At 52.0% G+C, this 18,133-nt stretch overlaps 9 protein-coding genes and 1 non-coding gene across 10 annotated transcripts; 5 read left to right on the top strand and 5 right to left on the bottom strand.

Annotated features, from left to right (window-relative positions):
• Positions 1 to 59: 59 nt before the first annotated feature.
• On the bottom strand, positions 60 to 2,954 carry BJX67DRAFT_157244 (putative AP-1 adaptor complex subunit beta). Its single transcript, XM_071024879.1, has 7 exons — positions 2,758 to 2,954; positions 2,679 to 2,699; positions 2,475 to 2,606; positions 1,778 to 2,415; positions 1,155 to 1,723; positions 731 to 1,092; positions 60 to 674 (listed from the first exon to the last, which is right to left on the bottom strand). The coding sequence occupies exons 1-7, from the start codon at positions 2,832 to 2,834 to the stop codon at positions 224 to 226; spliced, it is 2,250 nt and encodes a 749-aa protein (XP_070884836.1). The 5' UTR covers positions 2,835 to 2,954; the 3' UTR covers positions 60 to 223.
• On the top strand, positions 2,903 to 3,600 carry BJX67DRAFT_157309 (uncharacterized protein). Its single transcript, XM_071024882.1, has 2 exons — positions 2,903 to 3,272; positions 3,461 to 3,600. Exons 1-2 carry the CDS (start codon positions 3,075 to 3,077, stop codon positions 3,545 to 3,547), a joined length of 285 nt encoding a protein of 94 aa, XP_070884835.1. The 5' UTR covers positions 2,903 to 3,074; the 3' UTR covers positions 3,548 to 3,600.
• On the bottom strand, positions 3,490 to 5,231 carry BJX67DRAFT_157257 (putative transcriptional regulator). The gene is made up of 2 exons (XM_071024881.1): positions 4,554 to 5,231; positions 3,490 to 4,477 (listed from the first exon to the last, which is right to left on the bottom strand). Exons 1-2 carry the CDS (start codon positions 4,815 to 4,817, stop codon positions 3,653 to 3,655), a joined length of 1,089 nt encoding a protein of 362 aa, XP_070884834.1. The 5' UTR covers positions 4,818 to 5,231; the 3' UTR covers positions 3,490 to 3,652.
• Positions 4,921 to 6,438, top strand: BJX67DRAFT_157250 (flavin-linked sulfhydryl oxidase). Its single transcript, XM_071024880.1, has 3 exons — positions 4,921 to 5,065; positions 5,143 to 5,534; positions 5,656 to 6,438. The coding sequence occupies exons 2-3, from the start codon at positions 5,320 to 5,322 to the stop codon at positions 6,146 to 6,148; spliced, it is 708 nt and encodes a 235-aa protein (XP_070884833.1). The 5' UTR covers positions 4,921 to 5,065; positions 5,143 to 5,319; the 3' UTR covers positions 6,149 to 6,438.
• Positions 6,208 to 10,665, bottom strand: BJX67DRAFT_157240 (coatomer subunit alpha). Its single transcript, XM_071024878.1, has 8 exons — positions 10,446 to 10,665; positions 10,330 to 10,379; positions 9,951 to 10,270; positions 9,561 to 9,896; positions 8,542 to 9,508; positions 7,895 to 8,490; positions 6,761 to 7,845; positions 6,208 to 6,708 (listed from the first exon to the last, which is right to left on the bottom strand). Exons 1-8 carry the CDS (start codon positions 10,473 to 10,475, stop codon positions 6,454 to 6,456), a joined length of 3,639 nt encoding a protein of 1,212 aa, XP_070884832.1. The 5' UTR covers positions 10,476 to 10,665; the 3' UTR covers positions 6,208 to 6,453.
• A 333-nt stretch (positions 10,666 to 10,998) lies between these two features.
• Positions 10,999 to 11,640, top strand: BJX67DRAFT_382535 (uncharacterized protein; the record flags this gene model as incomplete). Its single annotated transcript, XM_071033263.1, has 1 exon — positions 10,999 to 11,640. The coding sequence occupies one exon, from the start codon at positions 10,999 to 11,001 to the stop codon at positions 11,638 to 11,640; it is 642 nt and encodes a 213-aa protein (XP_070884831.1).
• Positions 11,641 to 11,759: 119 nt separating this feature from the next.
• BJX67DRAFT_157154 (uncharacterized protein) lies at positions 11,760 to 13,594 on the top strand. Its single transcript, XM_071024876.1, has 4 exons — positions 11,760 to 12,103; positions 12,158 to 12,890; positions 12,949 to 13,166; positions 13,245 to 13,594. The coding sequence occupies exons 1-4, from the start codon at positions 11,878 to 11,880 to the stop codon at positions 13,331 to 13,333; spliced, it is 1,266 nt and encodes a 421-aa protein (XP_070884830.1). The 5' UTR covers positions 11,760 to 11,877; the 3' UTR covers positions 13,334 to 13,594.
• BJX67DRAFT_357529 (esterase-like/phytase family protein) lies at positions 13,577 to 15,626 on the top strand. Its single transcript, XM_071029499.1, has 3 exons — positions 13,577 to 14,114; positions 14,190 to 15,382; positions 15,446 to 15,626. Exons 1-3 carry the CDS (start codon positions 13,819 to 13,821, stop codon positions 15,532 to 15,534), a joined length of 1,578 nt encoding a protein of 525 aa, XP_070884829.1. The 5' UTR covers positions 13,577 to 13,818; the 3' UTR covers positions 15,535 to 15,626.
• A 48-nt stretch (positions 15,627 to 15,674) lies between these two features.
• On the bottom strand, positions 15,675 to 17,609 carry BJX67DRAFT_157167 (putative tubulin-specific chaperone c). The gene is made up of 4 exons (XM_071024877.1): positions 17,338 to 17,609; positions 17,102 to 17,262; positions 16,317 to 17,048; positions 15,675 to 16,245 (listed from the first exon to the last, which is right to left on the bottom strand). Exons 1-4 carry the CDS (start codon positions 17,456 to 17,458, stop codon positions 16,036 to 16,038), a joined length of 1,224 nt encoding a protein of 407 aa, XP_070884828.1. The 5' UTR covers positions 17,459 to 17,609; the 3' UTR covers positions 15,675 to 16,035.
• Positions 17,610 to 18,029: 420 nt separating this feature from the next.
• On the bottom strand, positions 18,030 to 18,113 carry BJX67DRAFT_t64. Its single transcript has one exon. It is a non-coding gene; the product is annotated as a tRNA-Asn (tRNA).
• Positions 18,114 to 18,133: the final 20 nt, after the last annotated feature.

The following is an 18,133-nucleotide window of genomic DNA, read 5'->3' as shown; positions in this document are numbered from 1 at the left end:
CTCTCATCTCACGTCTATTTTTCCATTGGCGTCTCAGACACCACAGGAACTAATGCTCAAAATGCGATATACATGAAAGATACACGAGTAAGGAGATAATGCCACCGATACAATCGTGCGATCGAATGGTGAAGATTAGAAGCGGGCACAGGTCGATCTTTTCCCTCCACCACCTAATATATAACAGCCATCCCGCTGATAATTAACGTTTATTTTTGCCTGTTCAGAACAATGACATTATGTCCTCATTGGTCTTCTTCGGCTGGCTTGGCCCCGGTACAGGTGGTGGTGAGGACATACTGCTTCCAGAGAGGTCCAGGCCGCCAAAGCCATTCAGGAGATCAGCCCCAGCACCACCATTCGGAGGTGCGCTTGCGGCCGTTGAGGACGCAGCGCCACTATCTCCGAAAACACCGAGAAGGTCATCCAGATTGTTGCTCCCTGCGGGTGCACCAGCTGCGGGTGATTCGACGCGGACGGGAGTACCAGCTAGGCCCTCCAAGCCGGACACACCGCCGTTGGGTTCCTTATGAGCAGATGCAGGCGCAGTGCCATCGAAATCGATATCCAGAAGATTTTCGACATTGTTTTGCTGTTGTGGAGGAGCTGTGCCAGAAACTGCCGCCGCGGCTGCCGCAGCCAACGGGTTTTCGCGAGCATTCTGAAGTTGTTCCCTAGAGTAGAGATGTTAGACTGTGGGTAGACGCGGAGCGGTAATCGGATGACATACTCAATCGCAGCTTTCTGGACTGCATCCGCACCGAAACGTCCCTGGCCAACGAACTGCTCCGGGGGCTTGTGGTAAACGGACGCGAGGGTAGAGAGTTCGGTAAGAAGTTGCTCGAGAAGAGTAGGGGGTAGAGAATGGATAGTAGTGACAATTGGGGGCTTCTTGGAAAGAACCACGTTCCTGGCAGCATTGGAGTCGCTGGTGCTTGACAATAAGCGCCAGTAGACGTAGGCTCGGTCACGCACATCGGGGTTGTCGTTCTCTGCTGTTGCTGCCTGCAGCACCTTCTGAACTAGTCCTTGAGCTTTGTCAGGGCGTTTCAGGAAGAGCTTCACGACAGCGGTCAATATTTGTAGTTGAGTCTGCGATTATCGGTTAGCAAACAAGTGAACCTTCCCGACCAGGGAAATAGAATTAGACGAACTTGTGAGAACTCCTCGTTGAAGCCTTCAACAAAGCCAGCCAAGATATCACCAGCATTGCTGATCTTCTCAGCGTATTCTCCCACAATCCAGATGAGTGCGGCCCTCGCGTTTGGCTCATCCAACTCATCGATACACTTACACAGCGTGGGAATAATGCCTTCGTAGCCTGGATATTTGCGGAAAATGTCCTTGATGACCACAATAGCTTCTTGCACGACGTAGTTTACCTTCGTATTGATAAGATCCAGCAGAGTGTTGACGCATCTCTCACAAGCGCTCTCAATCTTGATGGCGACCTGACCAATTGCCTTGACTGCACGACGCACGAAATCCATATCCACCTCCAGGGCGTACTCTTTCAGTTCTGCTAGGAGCTGGTCGAAGTTCCTGTCGTTGGCTATCCGTACCATAATCTCAAGTTTCTGGAACTTGACATAAGGCGGGTCGTTATACTTGCAGAAGAAGACGCGAAGCTCTTTGTTGAGGATCTCGGGCTGCTTCTGTAACAACAGGTCGATATTGCGCAAAGCCACATACTGTACTTCGGGGGCGGATGAAACCAGGGTAACTGGGGGTAGATATTAGTAGGTATATAGCGGTAGGACGGAAAGAGTCGAGTTACCTAATGGAGGAGCCATCTTCTTAAGGTAGTTCTTTGCGAGCTCGGCATTGACGAGTTTCATATGGAGAAAGACGGTTTTGACGGCGGCTAGTACCACACTAGGGTTGGCGTGTTGGAACTGCGGCGCAACCCGTTCACAAATCTGCTCTGCCTCGTTGACGGCGCTCGTTCTGTACTCTGACAGAGTCGAGAGAATTGTGACTCGGCCCCATTCAGTACATTCGTTCAGCGCCATCAGGAGTTTTCGGAGAGTGTTCGGGGTCACCTGCAGAGCTTGGGTTTCCGGCGCAGCTTCGTGGATTTCAGATAAAGCCGTTATTGCGTTGGCAACAACCATCGGGTTTGGATCTGCGATCATTTCTTGCAGCATCTCGAGGAACCCATTCTCCAAGCACATACCCGGGCTCAGATCGAATAGTTTGGCGACGCAAATGGCAGCAGTTTTGCGGACGTACGGCGACTCGTCCCGCAGTGTCTTCCTAAGTGGCTCTTCCATATAATCAATCATCTTATCCACTCGGATACATCCCATTGTTCGGATTGCAAGTGCTCGAATAAGAGGATTTGGGTCTTCGGAATCTTGCACAAAGGTATTCACGGCGAGAATACAGAGGTCTGGATGTGATTTGGCGTAGTTCCTGCCTCGCGGAGTTTGAGATTAGAGGCGGGAGCATGGATAGGGTGGAATTGGGCTCACATAAGATAGAGATATACAAGCTTCTTTTGCTCCAAATCGGTCGTCGCAATGTTCTTGAGCACGTCAGGGAAGAGAGCGGAGACATCCTTGCCCAAGGTCATAGCCATAATCGTCTTTTGAATCGCTTCCTTTCTACAACAAGAATCAGACATTGTTCGAAACGCTGAATCGGAGGTCTCATAAATTGCTCAAGATATAACATACCTCTCATAGGCGTACTGTGAACTATGAGTCCTGTTAGCATTGAGGCTGTCATCACACTGCAGGAGGGACATTTTCATACACAAGACCAGCCCGCAATTCGAAGGTCTCGCCTTTCCGAGGTACCGCGAAGGCGCCGCGGATCTTATTCATCGCCATTCTGAGTAAAGACGGGCTTCAGCGACGACAAAGTCGCGCCTCCGCAGAAAAGCAGTGCAAACAGAAAGAAAAGAGGCCGAAGTCGTGGTGTTAGCAACCACTGCGGGGGAGTTGGGCGACGGTCAAGTTCGCTTCAGGGAGAAGTGGACCGCCTGGAGTGAGCTGAGACGGAATCGGGGGGCTGCAGGAAAGGTTCGAGGGAGATTATTCGACCGTGGGCCCCGCGACGTAGGGTACAAAATGTTAACTAAAGGAGGAAGAAAGGTCGGAGGGAAGAAGAGAGACGGAGGCCGGGGGGAGGTGAAGTTGGTCCAGACCCAAAAAGAGTTGTTGTCCACAAAGGCGGCTGATCTCAACCGCTCTGAACTTCCTCAACCCCCGAACCAGCTTGTGCAATTCCGCCTCCTCTCCTCAGTGCCCCCCACAAACTTCAGCATGGTACGCAGTCTTTCCTTTCTCTTATATAGGAGCGCATTCTCACAATGGTCATAGGCAAACCTCCCGAATCTACGACGCTTGTTTGTCGAGGCCAGGTCCGAAGCGGAGGAGAACGAATACTCCCGGACTGCCGTGCGCCATCCCCCTCCTGATCGAATGTGAACGATGCTGACTCGGGTTCGTCGCAGTTTTACAACCTCGTCCTCTTCATATCCTCTGTCGCCGTCTTCAGTCTCGCTGCCCAACGCATGAGCGGACCAAAACTGGGCAAATGATCACCAGACACCAGTGTTCAGTACATTAAGATGTTAAGTTATACATATGGCGAAAGGATTCTCAGCCCTCTCACCCAATACACGCAAGCCCAACACATCCCCGTGTCAATCCGTTTCCTCGCCGTCACTCTCGAGAAACGCGAGGCTCTTCAGTCCTCGATTCAATCGTCGCCTGGGCTGCGCGCCGTCACTGCCGGCACCTTCTTCCTCTCTACCCCAACGCTTCGCTCCTTCTTGGACCAACTCTAGGTCCTCCCGGAGCTCCCGCTCCTCCTTGATCTGTCGAGCCTTCTCTACCGAATACCGCCCCTCCATCCCAGCGTCTTTCAGCATATCCTTAAGATGTTTGATCTTTGCCCTGGGTGTTTCGTACGGAGCTAGCTCTCGCGCCCACATCTTGCGAATACCACACTTGATCAGCCAACCTTGCAACCGCTTAATCTCCGCTTGGTTGGGATCCGTGTCGGCATCCTTTGCTTTCGTGGGCGCCTTCTTCTTCGTCTTTCCAGGAAGTCCCCCCGCGCTCTTTTTTGGCCGTTGACGTTTGGTTTTGTGCTCGTGCTCTTCGTCTAGGACAACAGACATTTCACTCTCTGAGTCCCCACCTGCTTCCGCGGTCTGCCCAGCCGATTTAGTGTTTTGCTCCTCGTTTGCGTCAGAATCATCCAGAACCTTCTCCTCAGACAGTTCGGGCTCAGGCTTGGTCTTTGCTGCTGGTTTCTGCTTTTTCGTTGGCTTGGTTCGCTCCCCGCCCTCGTCATGAAAGTCACTGTCTACCTCACTCCCTGAATTCGTCTTGCGGCGTTTTCGAGGCGCTGAGGATGTCTTCGGCTTTTCTCGTTTCGTCGGCTTCGTGGTTACTGGAGAGGGCGAGTGCGCATTTTCAGGCTCATCAGCCTGTGAATCCTGCCCGGCGGCATCTTGTACTTCCTGCCGGATGGCAATTGTCAGCCGGAAACCGAAGTAAAACCAAAATATAAACAAAACGCCGCGATGAAACACATACCACCTCATCCTTGATAATCCGATCACTTCTCGCTTTCCAGTCATCACTGGCTTTGAAAAAGCCCTCCTCAAGCTGTAGCTCCTTCTCAGCTGCCAATCGAACCCTCTTAACCGTCAACTCCTCGATCTTCCCTGTCTTGTAAATCTTAGCGACCGCATCGCGAAGAGCTTGCTCGAGCTCCTTGTCGGAAGGTTGAGACGGTGTATCCGACTTGTCGGGTTCAGAGTCGGAGTCGGAGTCGGAGAGAGCGTATCGTCGAGCCATGCTCCTCGATGCCACTTTTCGCGGCTTTGTGCTGTCTGCTCAGAAGTTGTGCTTCGCGAAACTAGGTGAAAGCGTGGGGGTCCAGAGCGCGCGCACGACGCGCCGAAAAGTTGGGATCGACTGCGAACAGATTCCTCTTATCGGATGAGAGAGTGTTCGTCCAGTGCCTTGCACGGGTAATCGCTATAACGGGATATAAGGCAGAATGGAAACCATTCAAAATCTCATAGTTCAAGCCGCAAGCACCTGTCAGTCTCCATCCATCCCATCCAAGCTTTCCCCATCAATGCGGGCCGGCTTCCGTCGGCGGCCGCTGACAAAGCAGTTTGATAAATTCCCCGACTCTCCCATGCATCTATAAAATCTCCCGCAGTCAACCAAGAAGCAGTCGACAATATATAGCTATAGAAAAAACAACAACTACCACTTCATAGGCCATTCGCATCAGCATTTTGAGCACGAGAACCCCTACCCCACACACTCCTCCCAGAAATCCGTCCAAATGGCGGAGTCACCATTGGAGTCGCAACCGCAAGGTCAAGCGCAACCAAAGTCGCAAAAGCACCTCTTCATTCACCAGTTCCAGAATGCTACGGCGAGCTCCTCCTCGCCTGCCTCGTCAGATTCCAAGAACGATGACACCGCAACATCTTCAACCACAACAGGAAAGACAGGAAAGACGCCGAGTGGAGTCGTGCTAGATAAAGATGGGAAACCGTACGTTTCGCCGATGTTGAGTCTGAATCTGAACCCGGGCCCAACCCCAACCTTCGTCTCAGCCACAAATTCTCAATAAAAGTTAAGGAAGCTAACAAAATCTCCTCCGGAAATGCAACAGATGCCGCCTCTGCACCTCCGCAGCCGCCTGGCGCAACCTAACAAAACAAGCCAAACCATCCTCCTCCGCCTCTTCAGCCTCCACACAATCGCAATCCCAATCCCAAGCCCTCCCCCCCACCGCAACCACAACCTCACCGAAAGAATGCCCGCCCGACGTCGAGGAACTTGGCCGCTCAACCTGGACTCTCCTCCACAGCATGACAGCAACATACCCCGAAAAAGCCACGGCGGAGCAACAATCCGAGATGCGCGGGTTCCTGAAACTCTTCTCAAAGCTCTACCCGTGCTGGGTGTGTGCCGATGATTTCCGGGCCTGGATGGCGGAGCCGAGCGGCAAGAATCAGCCGAAACTGGGTGGGAGGAAGGAGTTTGGGAATTGGATGTGTGAGGCGCATAATGAGGTGAACCGGAAGCTGGGGAAGAAGGAGTTTGATTGTCGGCTTTGGGAGGAGAGGTGGAGGACTGGGTGGAAGGATGGGAGGTGTGATTGATCTTGTTCTTCTGGGGGATTCTTGATAATGCTTATAGGTGGGAAGGGTGGGTGGAATTTCTTCTCTCCGATAGCTATATTTCGAGATATGTAATGTATGAATATAGAATAGACATCTCCATATCACAGTTTGACATGCATTGCATTCAAGAATATATTATACTAACATCGCTCAGCAATTATTGAAGACAGGCAACAGATCCATATATCTAAGAAGGAAACCTCAGGATCATGAGTCCGTGAAGAAGGTAGGAGATAGGAATCCACTTTTCTATCCTTAAACATAACCCATCAAGCATCGTGGAATTATATCTGGCTCGGAACAAACAACCGCAGCCCACTCGCAGGCGCGCCGATCTCGGTGACTTCTGATATCCGGCACACGCTACCCTTATATTGTTCGTGGTACTTGGCACCGGTGAATGGATCTGAGACGCTAGGAGACCCGCTGTAGATGGGAGTGTGTGAGGCAGCGCAGATATCAAATTCGGCGAACTGGTCGAATTCAATCTCGATCTTGTCCTGAGGATTACGCTCACTCTGAGCTTTAATCTTCTTCGCCTGTGTAAGATGTTAGAACCTATCCGGCGAGGAAGGGGGAAATGATACTGACCTGGTCCAAGAGTTTAGCGGAGCCACCATTGGCCAGCATGCGGTTGGCAAAGCTGAGAGCGGAGGAGTAATTCTTGTTAGCGAAGGCAAGTTTCATCGCCGCCATTAGAGCTAATTGCCTGTGAGCAACTTCCAGCTTGGGGATTGTGAAGTAAGCAGAAAGCTCAAGGCTTCTCTTAAGATCCTCGGGTGAATCCGTGGAGAGAGACCGGCGCTCCAGCTCAATAGACATAGCAAGGATATACTCTCGAGCCGTTGCTATAATCTTTTTTGCCTGCTCAACCTCGGCCTCAGACGACACTGCGTTGACGAGAACAGAGTGCAATATACCCTTGAAGATCTTGACACCGTCCTCCAGCTTGTTCGCTCTCATTGCTGCATAGCCTTCTTGCAGGTCGGCGCTGGCGATGGTCTCGAGGTCCCGGGGGATGGCAGGGAGTACCTTACGGCTATCCGTCTCCTCCACAGTGCGTCGTACGTAGTTGACGAGAGGAGGAAGGCCGGGAGTTGCAGAGAGGTAGGTCTTTGACGCCTTGAAGATTTCAAGGAATCTGGGCTTCAGAGGAGCGAAGTGGACAGCCCCCACTTGGCGGTTGAGAAGCTGCATGGCCGTGTCGAAAGAGCCAGCAGCAACATGGTCAGCCGCTAACGGAGAGTTACGAGCCCAGAGATCCGCTTCGGTGCTGCCAGCGCCTGCTTCAGCACTGTCGACATTGACAAAATCAACGTCCTCCTCAACGTTAACCTCGTCGCCCATGTCCCACCCGGCAACGTCCTCGTCCTCGTCTTCCATTGCCTCGCCCGCAGTAACAGCGTCCTCCTCTTCTTCAGGCTCGAACCCGAGCTCAGCAGCCTCTTCATCGCCCGCACCAACTTCGCCGAGTAGGGCCTTTTCGAAAGAAGAGTGTGCAGCAGCCTTGACAGGCCAGCTCGCCTTGTAGGTGGGTACGATAGGTTGCGCTACCTGTAGAGGTTCCTCAATCGTTGGAAGGGAGATCTGGTCTTCTGTCAGGCCTACTGCCTCGAGAATCGACTCAGCCTCTTCGGTCAAGCCATGGGACTTGGCAGTGAGGTATGCAAGGGGATCTGTAGAGTGTTAGACACGTACAAAACGGATGTGAGGCTTTCAACTTACAGAGATCCACCTCCTTAAACATTTGAATCCTGTCTTGAACATCGCCTCGGTAGAGAGCGTTCTGGAAACGAGAAGTGAAGTCTCCACGATGCTCTGCAATCTTAGCCATCCTTGAAAGCTTCTCCTGATCACCAGTAGCGAGGTATAAGAAGGACAGTTTATCAAAATTTCGTTGTTTTTGATAAGCCATCTCGACTATCTGATGATTGCCGTGGGCTAAGGCCTCCGTACCAAGTCGACTCCACAGTTTGGGGCGGTCCAGATCTCGAGCCATTTCAATAGCAACGTCCAGATTACCGCACTCCAGGGCAAGCTCGAATCGAGTTTGGGGATCTTGCACGAACTGGAGTGCGATTTCAGGATAGCCTTTCTTCTGCAGATACGAAATGATACTTTGGCCGACCAAGCTCGAGGTCTTGATGATTTGCAGCATCTCGTCGTAGTTTCTTTTAACAAGAGCAAGCTTGAAGCGGTATTCGGTAGGATCGATTTCCAGGGTCCTAGGCTTCGCATTGCGATCCAAGCAGTAGACGCTCCGACCCTTGACCTTGACGAGATAGACCGTTTGGTCCAAGGTCCTGATAATGCCGCTGTCACTGTAAAGGGGGTTAGTTGAGCCATCAAAACCGGTGCGGGGAAGAACATACCCATTCAGCAACGAGTACTTAACATGGTTCAAGGTGGAGTAAAGAAGGACGCCAGCGTCATCCCAAGCTGCGCTCTTGATACGTATTGTCTCATGCAAGCTGCTTACTTGTTCAAGGGTCTTCGTGACAATAGTGACATTGTGCTTGCTGAGCAAAGCCGCATAAAGTCCATCATTTGACCAAACAACGTACTTGACACCGCTCACGGCCAGCTCCGCCAGTTGCTTCTTCTGTTGGATATCGAACAGAATGACGGAGGTAGGAGTGATGAAAAGAAGTGAGCCAGTTCCACCGAAGTAGATGTCAGTGGTTCCAGCAGGGGGTTTGATGGATTTTGTTGTCGAATTGCTGAGATCCTTAATATCCACCTGCTGGTTTGCCTGGCTGAAGACAGCAAATCTGTTGCGGGCGACAAAAACAGCGGAGGAGGCCTGACCACGCTTGACATCCGTGGGCTCAATAGCTCCAGTAGCGTCTCGAGGGAGATGGATCAACTCATATACACCGCCGTCTGTGGGAGAAGTAACGAGAATAGCACGCTCGGCAGGATTATACGAAAGCGTACGCGGGGGCACCCAAGCGGAACCGAGTTTGCGTAATGACAGCATGGGCGGAGACTCGACGTTCTTTGCAAAGTCGAATGACTTGACATGTTTCTCCTTCGTGATATAGAACAATTGGTTCTGATACACGGCGGATGCGGGCCTCTCTCTCTCCAACTTGAAGACCATAACACCGGTGTCATGACCAGCAGCAAAGAGATTGATCTCTGGGTGGGCCGCAATTACCCAGAATCGATCCACGTCCCGCTTGAAAGACTGAACGGAAGTTCTCTTGTTTAAATCCCATGCACGTATTGTCTTGTCTTCACCAACGGAGAGGATAAGGTCTTGGTGGGGGTGGAAGAGACAGGCAGACGCATTCTGGAAATGTCCTCGGCAGGTGTCCACTTCCCAGGCTTTGGTATCTTTACACCAAGTTAATACAGCATCAGGGGGGCCGGTGCAGCCGCAACATACCACTCATTCTCCATAGTTTAATGAGGCGATCATCACCTGCAGAGACGATCAGGGGCAGCGATGGGTGAAAAGCGACCCAGTTCACGCCCCGATCGTGGCCCTCCAACACGAACTTCACGACCGCGTCAGTATTTCCAAACACATCCGCTTGCGACGGATTGGAACGAGCCATCTGATCTTCGAATGACATGGTGGTCGGAGCCGAGTGTTTCTTCCGCAACCCGGAGATATCCCAGATACGAACGGATTGATCGAGCGAGGCGGAGGCGATCAGGTCTTCGGTCGGGTGGAATTGTGCGCACATCACATAGTGGTTATGTCCTGTCATTGTACAAACTAAGAAGCGAGATGTCAGTAATTTTTAGTACAAGTGGCCCGATTCTAACTTACTCAACGACCTGTTCTGCCAGTTCCAGATCCTAATTGTTTGGTCGTCCGAGGCGGACAGAATCCAGGGGAGCTCATGGTGGAAGAAAACCGTCCGTACATAGTCCAGATGGCCATTTAATGTGAAAAGACACCTCCGGGTCTGATAACTCCAGACTTTGATCTTATAGTCGTCACCTCCGGAAACGAAGAGGGGCTGAGTTGGGTGGAAGTCAATGCCTCGGACTGGTCCATCATGTTCCTCAAATCGATCAATGAGCGTTCCCATGCGGTAATCCCATAGCTGGATTGTCGAGGAATGGAGAGATACGAGAATCCATGGCCTGCACAGGGTTAGTTTTCGACCAATGCGACGGGGAAGGGGAAGGTGGCTCCGACGCACCGCTTGGGATGGAAGGCAATTCCCTTCGCACGGGAGGATTTCGATTCAAACTATTTATCCAGTTTCATTAGAAGCTGCGATTAGGCGGCGGCGCGAAATAGGGCGGGGTCATGTACCTTGGTCAGCATGTTTGGGGAGGACTGCATCTTGAAGGAGTGTTGGCCGAAGCCGCACCATAGAGAGGTACAAGTAAGCTCCGCGCACTGGAGATTGAGAGATCACGCAGGCGATCACCTCATCCACTGCACAAGGGAAGGAATTGGCAGAGGAACAGGGAGACGGAGATTGAGGAACGTCTCTCTTATTGACAGTCCGAAGCTGGAGTCTGGACAGGACACCTTCCATGGCGGTAACGTGGACTTATTGAATAAGCGAGTAGCGCGGACCAATGGCGGGCTGGGCGGTGAGCCCCTCCAACGCCAGGCACCGATGACCCCAAGAGCTCATCCCTTCCCAACTGGTTTCCAGACCACGACAGATACTATTGTTTGATACGATTTTAACATTCAGCCCGTTACTAATTTCATGTTTCCCCAGGCAGGAATTCTAGAATTCTAAACACATCAGCTTAATCCAGAGCCACCACTCATTATCGTTGAGCATGACGACCACACTCCGAATCAATCAGCTCCCTCAACCGGACCTTGGATGACGACCAAGCCTTAAACCATGGGGCATGATGATAAATGTTCTGGTGGTTTTGAGCCGGATTCCCAAAGAACAACCGAGCAGAGACGTGCGTCTCAGTTGGACCAGGATCAGCGGAACCATGATGAAGTGGAGATATCACGCATTGAAGACTTCCCCCCGGGTATCTACGGCCATTTTTTGAGCGTCCAGACCGTAAAGCCGTATGCCATTGAGGAGCCAGAGGACGGGACTACCTCAGACTCTGATAAATCAAGCCAAGCACAACAAGGGGGAGCCTCGCCCTGGGAAGATTTAGTCGGCTCGATGGAAGACCTTTACTGCGGTTCCGATACGAGCAACCCAGCACCGAGCTATCATACAAGAGGAAAGAAGAGAAAGCCGGCCAACATAGTGCCTAGCCTTTTTCGATCGAGTCAACAACGCCAGCCGACCCCAGTGCTTGATTTGCACTATGAAGGACCGAATATAAGCCCGAAGAGGCAGCGAAGGAAAAGCAGGCCTTCTAAAAATACCGAGGAATACCGTAACGCTACTCAAGGGCAACGCACCTGCACAACCCACGAGTTTGGCACATCGTCCAGCGATTCCCCGTCGACTGATACCAGCGGCACCCCCTGCCTCAGCGGATCTGCAAGCCCAGACGCGATGGACATAGACTAAAGGGGACCGTGCTATGCGTCCCTTAGATAAAGCAATGGATGTTTTACTGCAGTCTCGCATCACAGTTGTTCTGGTTCGCTTTCACGTGATTCAATGTAGCAAGCTGTCGAGATGACGTCACGCCATCCTCACTGCTCTACATAGACTTGAGCCTGCCACCTCCTTCTTAACCAATTGCCCAGGCAAGTGCTAATTTTCCTCACTTGTAGCGATAAGTGCACAGATCTATCATTGACCATGGTGACTCGAACCTCCCCCCGCCACGCTGCCCAGAAAGCCAAAGAAGCTATGGCAGCTGCTCCAGAAACTAAGAGAAGGGGATCGGTCAGCACAAAGCGGAAAGGGTCTGTCGAGAAGGGCCCCGAGCCAAAGAAGGGAAAGAAGAATATCGAGGAGATGGCAGATACGTCTGGGAAAGAAAACCCGGAGCAAGCGCCTGAGCAAAAAGTAGAAGCAGGCGAGAGTGAGTCGCATTTGGCACCATATTAGCGTAGTCACTTACACTAAATGTTCCCAGAACAAGCTAAAGCACCACCACCAGAAGAGAAACAGCAAGAAAAGCCTCCAGCGAAGCCCGAAGCAAAGGTTGAGGAACAACAGCAGGTAAAGCGAGAGGAAGCACTAGAGGAGAAGCCGACTACTGCCGCCACCAACGGAGCCGAGGCTGGAATGAAGACGTCGCGAGAACGAGAAGAGCAGATTCCGTCTACCATCCTTGAGAAAGGCATAATCTACTTCTTCTACCGCGGTCGGGTCAATGTCCGGGAACCACAAAGTATTGAAGATGTGGCGCGGAGCTTCTTTGTGCTGCGGCCGACTCCTCTTGGTGCTGCACTAGAGCCTGAACAGGGCGCAGCAGATACAGGCGCAAAGTGTCGACTGTTGATGCTACCCAAAAAGAAGTACCCAATATCAGGAAGGGAGAGGGAGATGAGCTTCGTCGAGAAGTCCGGTACCTCGCTAAAGGAGCTACAGCAAAACTTTATTGCTGGCGACAGCTACGAGACTGCTACTCGAGGCACGCGAGAAGTTCCCGAAGCCAGACCCTACGCAGAGGGTGTGTATGCCATTACATCCACCAAGAAAGCAACCCACCTTGTGTATCATATCACACTCCCCGAGAAGCTAGGGGAGATCCAAGAGGATTTTGGACTCAGCGAACGGGGTAGCTGGCTTCTCCAGTCAAAGAACCCTAAGTTCCCTGGTCCTCCCTATGCCCGTCTCCCTCAGGAGCCAGAGTTTCCCGAGAGGTACGTAGCACCGTGATCTCCGGTTGGTGAGTGGTACATAACTAAATAACCATGATAGGATTCAAGAGAAGTTCAAAGATTATCGCTGGATTCCAACAGAGCCCGAGCTTCTTGAATACCCCAATGCGCAACTCCTGATGATCGGTTCGGCTGCAGGTGACCTTGGCAAAGCAGCAAAGGTTGAACCGGGCGAGAAGAAACCGGAAGAGGAGCAGCCTGAAGAAGAAGTAATCAAGATGGAAGATGAGAATGAAGATAGGCTGGAGACCCTGGGAGGTAAGCCACGTTCTATTCCCTATCCATCTCGTTAGAAACCTCTTCTTACTCCCTCGACTGCTTGCTAACCCCCACAAGGCGATCATGCGATCTATAAAGACCTGGGATATCACGCTCAGGAGAAGTACCCCAAGCTAGCGACCACCTGGGACGCTGGACAGGAGTAAGATGTGGGGGACGAGCGGATATCGGCGACTCAGGGCGCATATAATTATCGGATGGATGCGACCGAAAGTAGTGCTTTGTATTCGAAAGTGGGAGGCAAGTAATAATGCTGGAGTGTTGAACGTGCGGGAAGGAAAAGTCATCTTGTCTTTATTTAATCAGATTTAACGCTCCATTCTCTGGGGCCAAAATCTCGCGCTAATTGCAAGGATAATTTTGTGTTTAATAATATTATTGGATCTGCTGCAGGAACCAGCTCAGACTCTCTACAAATCACATTCTCAGGTTCAACCACGTTGGATGCCTTCATTTCTCGGGGCAATGTCATCCCTGAAGCGAAGCCTTCCAGAACATCAAAAACGAACGCGCCTTGAACCGGCCGCGTGCTATTTATTCTGCTGAAGCTCGTCGTCATGGAGCTTGGCTTCCCCTCACAGACTAAGCGTCTTCAGGGATCTTCTCAACTACACTCGTTTGACAAGCAGCCATGAAGTGGTCCTTTCTCCTCCAAGCTCTGCCCTTAGCAGCTGCCGCCGCTGTCGGTTCCAACCACTGCAGTCCCAATTATCCCCCACGTGTCGTAAACAAGACCACTTGCGGCAGCACAACCTACGCCTATACAGGTCTCGAGGGATACGGCTTTGTTGTTTCCAACGCCCGGGACAAGTACGGCGACACTCTGGCTGGCATTGGGAGCTCTGCCACTCTTGAGAGGGGCTCATGGCGCAAGACAGGCAAGGACTCGTACTCCGGTATCTTCTGGCTCCTTCCTGACCGTGGCTGGTAAGTACTGACATTTTAAGGACCTACTAGTACAGTATTTAAGAAGGACGCTCTCTAACTTGCTAACGCTACCAGGAATACAAATGGTACCCTCAATTTCAACCCCCGCATCCACAAGTTCGAGGTCGCGCTCAAGCTCGCTCCCAATGCCTCAGCAAAGAACCCCTCTAAGCCCAACCTGGACTTGACATATCTCGACACCATCCTCCTTCGGGACCCCCACGGTGTACCCCTCACAGGGCTCGACCCCGACTTCACCGGTCACGCCTCATACAGGGGCTTCCCTCCACTCCCTGCAGCAACCTACATCGGCAATGGCTTCGGCGGCCCCGGCGTAGGCGGGAGGCGCGTCTCCCTCGACTCCGAGGGCCTCGTGATCGACAACGAGGGCTTCTTCTGGGTCTCCGACGAATACGGTCCCTACGTCTACCGCTTCAACAGACACGGGAAAATGGTCCTGGCCCTCCAGCCTCCCGAGGCTTACATCCCGCTCCGCAACGGCACCCTCTCCTTCAGCGCCGCCAGCCCACCCCTCTACGCACCCGAGGCAATGCCCGTCCCCGAAGACACAGATTCAGGCCGCAACAACAACCAGGGCTTCGAAGCTCTCACTATCTCCCCAGACGGCGAGACCCTCTACGTCATGATCCAGTCCGCACTCAACCAGGAGGGCGGCCCCAAGAAGAAGAACCGCCAGCCCGCCCGCGTGCTCCAGTACGATATCTCGAATCCCAGCAGGCCCCGCTATAAGCACGAGTACGCCGTCATCCTCCCGAAGTACGTCGACTACACTGACGAAGACCTCGACGAGGCCGTCGCCTCTCAGTCTGAGATCCTCCAACTCCCCGGCACAGGCGACTTCCTGATTCTCTCCCGAGACTCCGGGTTCGGCCATGGACAGGACGAATCGCTTTCCGTCTATCGCCAAATCGATATCTTCTCGATATCCAACGAAACCACCGATCTAAAGGGTGAGAAGTACGATTCTACGCGCGGAAGCATCGCAGACTCGAAGGGGAACTTGAACGACGATATCACGCCCGCCGAGTACTGTCCCTTTTTGGACTTTAATGTAAACTCCGAGCTCGCCAAGTTTGGTCTCCACAATGGCGGCGAGCAGGATGCTGGATTGCTGAATGAGAAGTGGGAGTCGCTTGTTCTCGTCCCTGTTGAGCCCGAGTCTGGGACGGGTGGGAGTAAGGGTAAGGGCGAGAAAACGGAGTACTTCCTCTTTTCGTTTAGTGATAACGACTTTATTACTCAGGATGGTGAGTTTCCGCTCTTATTTCCTCGAGTGCAGGACGTAGTGTTTGCTAATGTGTTGACCCTAGGCGCCATGAACTTCGGTCAGTTGCCATACGCTGATGAGTCTGGCTTCAACCTCGACAGCCAGGCCCTTGTCTTCAGGGTGGAGTTCTAGATAAGCTCCCGCGAGTCGGTCGGTTTACTATTACTATTCACTTGTACATCATTTTTACTTTCCTAAATTCAAACTGTACAATGATACAGACGTTTTGCTGTTCAAAATACAAGAATAGATTGACGCCACGCAGTAACGCCAACGGAGTCACAATAGCATAGTACACCTAGCTTTGTAGGCGCGACAGTAGAACGGGGTCTCAAAATGCCCTGGCTCGTAAAATATCAACATCGAGGAGATTCAGCCAGTTGATAATACGCCAAAAACCAAATCCAATCCGATGCAGTAACCCTAGCATCAACCCAAGCCGCCCATAATCCATGCTATATAGCATCGTCTCCCTCACTACCAGAGACACACAAATAAATCATCCACAACGCAAACAAATCAACCAACGTCCGTGTCAAAATGCCCGAATCCTACCTATCAGCGCAATATCTCATGTATAACCACAAAAACTTGCGCGAAAATCAAGAAATCGGGGCAGAACCATGGCCCACCTCAAGACTTAAGAATATTCACCGCACGTAAGATCTCATCCGACGACCAACCAGGCCCCCCCGGCACAATCTCCGTCCAGACCTCCTCCGGAACACCAGCGTCTTGTCCCAGTAAGCTCCAATTGGGGCTTGGCTCTGATTTTATCCATTTAAAGTCCTCGACCAGGCTCCAGCGGTCTTCCGTATCAAGGCGGTCGTGGTCGAGTGCGTGCTGTTACGACCGTCAGCATGCTCGGGAAGAATCGGAAGGTCAAGTACGGTTGGGAGATTGGGAAGACATACATATGCCCTTGGAATCCGACCAAATCGAATATCAGTGCAGTCCTCGATTATCGGGTTACTGGAGGAGCTGAGATATACGTCTACATTCCTGCAGTCGTGCATGCGGAATTGCCGACAATTTACGACGATGATGCTATTGCGAACGCCCGTAACATGTGCGGGGCCATCAATCTGGCCGCAGAGGAGTAAACTGTCTGTGACCGTCTTGATCATGAGACTAGCGTAGGGCTTCCCGTTGGCTGTAGGGATGGACATGTCGACGACACAGCGGTCCATGCAGGTTACGGATGCTGGGACCGCTGCGGAGGAACCTGAGGCTGGGAGCATGATATGGAGTCCTTCGTGGTCGTTTACTGTCACTGAGGTTACGTGAGTCGCTGCGAAAGGAGTCCTTCGCTCGTCTCTTTTCAGGCCCTCGGAAATATTGTCCAGGGTTATTTTGGGGACGGAGGTTGGGACAACACCTGGCCGGAGGTACTGCAGTTGTTTATCTGGTTCATTCAGTGGGCTGTTGGGACAGTTTGGTGTCGCCGCAGTTGAGGAGCCGATAGAGGAGACTCCAGGAGATGGATATCCAGGGACTCCAAGCTGGCCTTGACTCATCACATCTGCCGCGTCTGGGAGTGAAATGAAGGCACTAGGGGAGTTTTTCTTGTTTTTGAAGCTGAATTTTGGGCGCGGCTCGACTGCAGCCCGAGTTTCAGCTAATTTGTCCTGGAGAGCTTTGATAGCCTACGAACAACGTCAGCTCACAGTCTAGTTGAATTGTCGGGAACAAAACGTACTTCAGCATATATCCGCTGGTCATATGTGGGGATATAACTGGCAGCGTCCTTCACTTCGTTGGATAGCCGCGCAATGCCAGCTAAGCAGTGATCTGTTGCATCCGTTCGTTCTCCTCCTACCAGCGAGGTATCCGCGAGTTTATCCATCTGTCCCTGTAAGGCTACGAGTAAGGATAACGGATGTCAGACAAACTCTGGCAGTGAGAACATAGCACAGAAGGTCAGCCAGGTCATACCAGTGATTTCATGTTGGAAGTAGCGAAAAAACCGTTCCTTCAATGGTATTTCAGACTTTTGAATCGTCTGGTTTTCGGACACGGACGGCCGACGGATTTGCTCGAATTCGGCATGGGACATGATGGAGACGATGAATCGGTCGCTAGATTATGGTATTGCCCGTGCTGTATACTACAAAAAGCAGTCCGCACAGATGGTAAGCCGAGGAGGGTCCAGAAGGGGGGGGGTAGGCGTTGATGACGTAGACGCAAAGTGGGTTTGGTCCGCTGAGGCACAACGACAAGACAATATTATGCTGCCCTGAAGAAGAGGTTCCCATGGGAATAATATCCTTAAGGAGGCAAGTTTATTCGGTTAGCAGACGGCCCAGAAACAAGAAAGAGAAAGCTCAATCATACTCCGCAGAATGAGGGACGCGCTTGTCATGGATCCGCAAGATGGGTGAACAAAGCTGAAAGCCCTCGAAACAGATCAGGGGAGCTCGTCAGGCATTCAGAAGAAAGTAATGCTCACCTCTCGTAAGAAAGAGAAAGACCAAAAATGTTCGGGCGCTTTTTCTACAGGAAAAAAGCCAGAGGAATCGGATCCCCAACTTTGTGATCTGCTCAGTGGAGCCCAAGACGGATGACGTCGGCCGACCATCACCAACCCCGCGCGGCAATTGGCTTGCAAATGAATAGAAAAAAGAAGTCGTCCCCGGTCAGGATCGAACTGACGACCTCCCGGTATCAGGTAGTTAACAGCCGGATGCGCTAACCAGCTACGCCACGGAGACGAATTGTTGAGGAACACGTA

This window comes from Aspergillus lucknowensis (assembly GCF_044049455.1).
Source record: "Aspergillus lucknowensis strain CBS 449.75 chromosome Unknown BJX67scaffold_29, whole genome shotgun sequence".
In the NCBI taxonomy this organism is placed as follows: domain Eukaryota; kingdom Fungi; phylum Ascomycota; class Eurotiomycetes; order Eurotiales; family Aspergillaceae; genus Aspergillus; species Aspergillus lucknowensis.
Note: the sequence above shows the minus strand (reverse complement) of the source record. Positions and strands in the feature narration are given on the sequence as shown.